This window comes from Arachis ipaensis, chromosome B10 (genome assembly GCF_059453495.1).
Source record: "Arachis ipaensis isolate K30076 ecotype BB chromosome B10, ASM5945349v1, whole genome shotgun sequence".
In the NCBI taxonomy this organism is placed as follows: Eukaryota; Viridiplantae; Streptophyta; class Magnoliopsida; order Fabales; family Fabaceae; genus Arachis; species Arachis ipaensis.
The window spans coordinates 142,832,908-142,836,626 of record NC_142435.1 but is presented as its reverse complement, the minus strand read 5'-3'; the positions used below and the strand labels follow the sequence as shown (position 1 = coordinate 142,836,626).

Below are 3,719 nucleotides of genomic sequence, written 5' to 3'. Positions count from 1 at the left end.
CTCGTTCTACCCAGATTCATAAGATTAAGAACGAAAAAAATCCTTGAAACTGAATCAATACATTAATCAAAATAGAAAACCAATAATCTTAATCCATAGAAATAAACAGAGCTCCTAACCTTAACCAAGAGGTTTAGTGGCTCATGACTTACAGAGAAAAACTAGGGTTCTGAAAAGTAAAACATGCGAAAGAGAGAAGATCCCGAATACAAGAGATCTTTTCCCTTTTATACTAACCTAATTTGATTCGGAAATAAAATAAAATAATAAATCCTAAAACTAAAAGATATTGTTTGTAATTAAAAATTACAAAAAGAAAATAAAATATAACTAATAAATGCTAAATCCACTCAAGAAGCCCAAAGAGAGGGAATCCGGACAGCACTGCTGCCGTTAAACACCATATTGGGCGTTTAACACCCTATAGGGGGCAGGCTCGCATACGCTGCTGGCGCTAAACACTGGCTGGGCGTTTAGCGCCCTGGGGGGCTGCCAACTTTGTTTCTTTTTGCTCCAAACTCTGACAAATTGTTCCGAATTTCACCTGAAATCATAAAAAACACTAAAACAACTTAAAGCAGCATCTAAAGAGGATTTTTCACTAAAATATAATAAAGACTAATAATTTCTAACTAAAAATGACTAGAAAACGAAGGGAAAAAGGGTACAAGATACTCATGCATGATAGGCCAAGGCAGCTAACCGAGTTATATTGCAGGCCTTGAAGAGAAAGCTCAATAATGCAAAATGGGAATGGATCGAGCTTATCCCCGAAATACTATAGAGCAGACGCAATGATACCTGTAGAAATTGCTCATGCCACTTTAAGAACTGAGCTGTACAATGACAGTAGCAATATAACTAAAAGACGTGTCGAGCTAGACATTGCCGAAGAAGATAGACAGATTGCCGAGCTCAGACAAAGAGCAATGCAATAACTTATCGAACGAAAACACAATAAAAAAGTAGTTCCCCAAGTTTTCCAATTAGGAGATCTTGTCCTTCGACGAACAGAAGAAGCTCAGGGACCGTCAGGCCATGGCAAGTTAGCCGCAACTTGGGAAGGCCCCTACCGCGTCATAAAAGTGCTCGGCATAAGGGCTTACTTGCTACAAACGCTGAAGGGGGACCCAATTTCTAGTTCATGAAATGTTTCATCATTGAAACTATATCAACCATAGGTCTAATGACATCGGTGAATGAAGGTACTCTTTTTTCCACTCATGAGCTTTTTTCCCATATTGGGTTTTACACCGAGAGAGTTTTAACGAGGCTGGATGCCAATCATACTCATGTATTTCATGAATATAATAAAGGAGTTACGAATACCATTTCTTCTTTATATACTTTCAAAAGACATATCAATATATAAATGCTAAAACACTCAAAATGTTTATAAAGCAGATAATTCAAAACCAAGCTTCATACTTGGATGCTATCCATCCAGCAAAATACAAAATCAAGCTGATCATAAAAGATCGGCAAAGACAAGTTCAAAAAAGCTAGACAAAAGCTAAAAATATTACTACTAAATAAAGTCAGTCTTCTTATTTACCAATGCTGGAACTATCACTTCCCTTTTCGCCCATGGCATCATCATCAACCAGCTCCCCATTCACAACCACCTTTGTCACATCCAACTTCTCATACATCCATTTCTAGGAATACAACTCTGATATGAGAAACTGCTTGGTCAAATCCCGGGACAAAGGCCTTATATAACTTGGTCTCTAACTCCTTTACCCGAGCACCCAACTGCTGATTCTCCACTTTCAATTTTTTCAATTCTTCCTCCGTGGACAATTGGAGACTCCTTACATTAGCAAGCTCTGCGTTCTTTTGCTTCAGAGAGGAAGAAAGTTCAATCACCTTCTGTTCTTTTTCATTCGCAAACTTCGTCAGCTCCTCAATGGTTGCAGTATCCTTCTTCTCCTTTTCAAAAGACACCTCTTGTGTACATCCAATTGACACAAGGCGAGCACCAATAACCTGGAAAATACACAAATTAGAAATGAACCAGGAAAAGTCATTATCACAAGAACCATTAATACATGTACCTGCAGGAAACAGCTAACCCCTATATGGCCAATTTCGTTAATCATTTTAATATCATCAGGAAATTGGCCGAATTGGTTGGCAAGATCCAAAAAGAGAAACAACTTAGACCAAAGAGACTTCACATGAACATCTTCAAGGTATTCATGCAGCCTTTTCTGCGATTCATAGGTCAACTCCACCAATTGTAAATTAACATCATCTTCGTCCTTCAAATCGATGACTTCGGCCGCCTTTCCTTTAATCACTAGCTGCCCTCTCTTTCATTTTGGTCTTGATTTTAGCTCAGACTAAACAACACCCATACCAGTATCCTTGTCCGTATTTATTGTTGACCCCTCTTTTTCATTTTTCTTCCTCTGGCTAAAAAATGAGTTGAGACTAGCTGTGATTATTGTCGAAGCCTTCTCCCCTACCACAAAGTAGCCAAGCTATAATTAGTACACACATTTAGAAAAACAAGAACATTCTTACCAAAACTACAGTTACCTATATAGTCTAAAACAGCTTGCTTATCCACATCCCATTTTAATAACTCAGCAACAGATAATACCTCTTTGGATTCCATCCCGTCAATTAAAAGTTTCATAATTATATCATCATCAGCACATCTATCCTTGACATCTAATACCTGTAGAGGCTCAGGGGACCATAAGAGAGGGAATCTCTCTTCCAGGTATTCATTCAAATAAAAAGGAAATTCGCCTAAAGCACTCCTGATCTTAACAAACATCATTTTGAAATCCTTAAATGATGATTTATACAGCGTAAAAATTGATCTACCAAAGTGACTACTTAAGTTCACCCACAAGCCACTACCAACTCCTTTTGCCTGAAAAAGCAAAAAGAATAGTCTCAAAGACGGAGGTTGCTCCAGCAACTCCGTCAATATCTCAAAAGCCCTGACAAAGCCCTCGGAGTTCAGATGCAACTGCATTAAAGCACGGTTCAACCAATATAAAACCCCACATAGAAAATATGAAAATGCAACCTAACACCTAACTTTGTCAACAAACAACCTACAAATAAAAGTAAGGCCAATTACTCAACTTCTCACACACACGGTCATTCTCCCCACACAGGAACACCTCTATGTGAATGGCGATCTTTTCTGATCCAAACATCTGAACCTATCACCTTTACAGATTCGACATCGTTAAAACGAGACACATGACTCTTGACGTTTTCATCTATCCAAGAGTAGGGGTCACTTTCATCAATGTCTACTTTTGACTTCCCCATTATCCTACCACTAAGAAAAACCCAAAGAAAAAAATAATCATAGAATCCAAGACTTACCTTCTGACTTGGGACAAAAGAGAAGTTAAACTTTTTTTTTATCTCTTTAAAACTTTCACAAGTATCAACTTAAAAAAAAGAACAAACCTTTAAAATAATAGTGGAAACTTAACTGTACCTTCAATCTGAAGCATCCATAAAAAATATTCAAAACAAAAATTGATCAAATAATCAAGAATCCACCGAAATTTTTGCCACGTTTCACATCAATCAATTTAGGAGCGCATAAAATTAGGTAACATTTAAAATATAATTAATAACTAAACTTTTCACATTCTTCAAATGAATTAGGACGGGCTTAGGAGTTAGGACACTCTATTACATACCATAAGACATTGTCGAAATATAGAAATTAAAAGATTACC

At 37.2% G+C, this 3,719-nt stretch overlaps 1 protein-coding gene across 1 annotated transcript; it reads right to left on the bottom strand.

Annotated features, from left to right (window-relative positions):
* Nucleotides 1-1,644: 1,644 nt before the first annotated feature.
* LOC148581969 (uncharacterized) lies at nucleotides 1,645-2,102 on the bottom strand. The gene is made up of 2 exons (XM_088494749.1): nucleotides 2,058-2,102; nucleotides 1,645-1,989 (listed from the first exon to the last, which is right to left on the bottom strand). The coding sequence occupies exons 1-2, from the start codon at nucleotides 2,100-2,102 to the stop codon at nucleotides 1,645-1,647; spliced, it is 390 nt and encodes a 129-aa protein (XP_088350875.1).
* Between the last annotated feature and the right edge of the window lie 1,617 nt (nucleotides 2,103-3,719).

Excerpts from the sequence above, each read along its gene's own strand:
- LOC148581969 (XM_088494749.1), bottom strand. The coding sequence starts at position 2,102 with ATGATTAACGAAATTGGCCATATAGGGGTTAGCTGTTTCCTGCAG. Across the intron at positions 1,990-2,057 it reads GGGTTAGCTGTTTCCTGCAG|GTTATTGGTGCTCGCCTTGT; the intron begins GTACATGTATTA and ends TGTATTTTCCAG.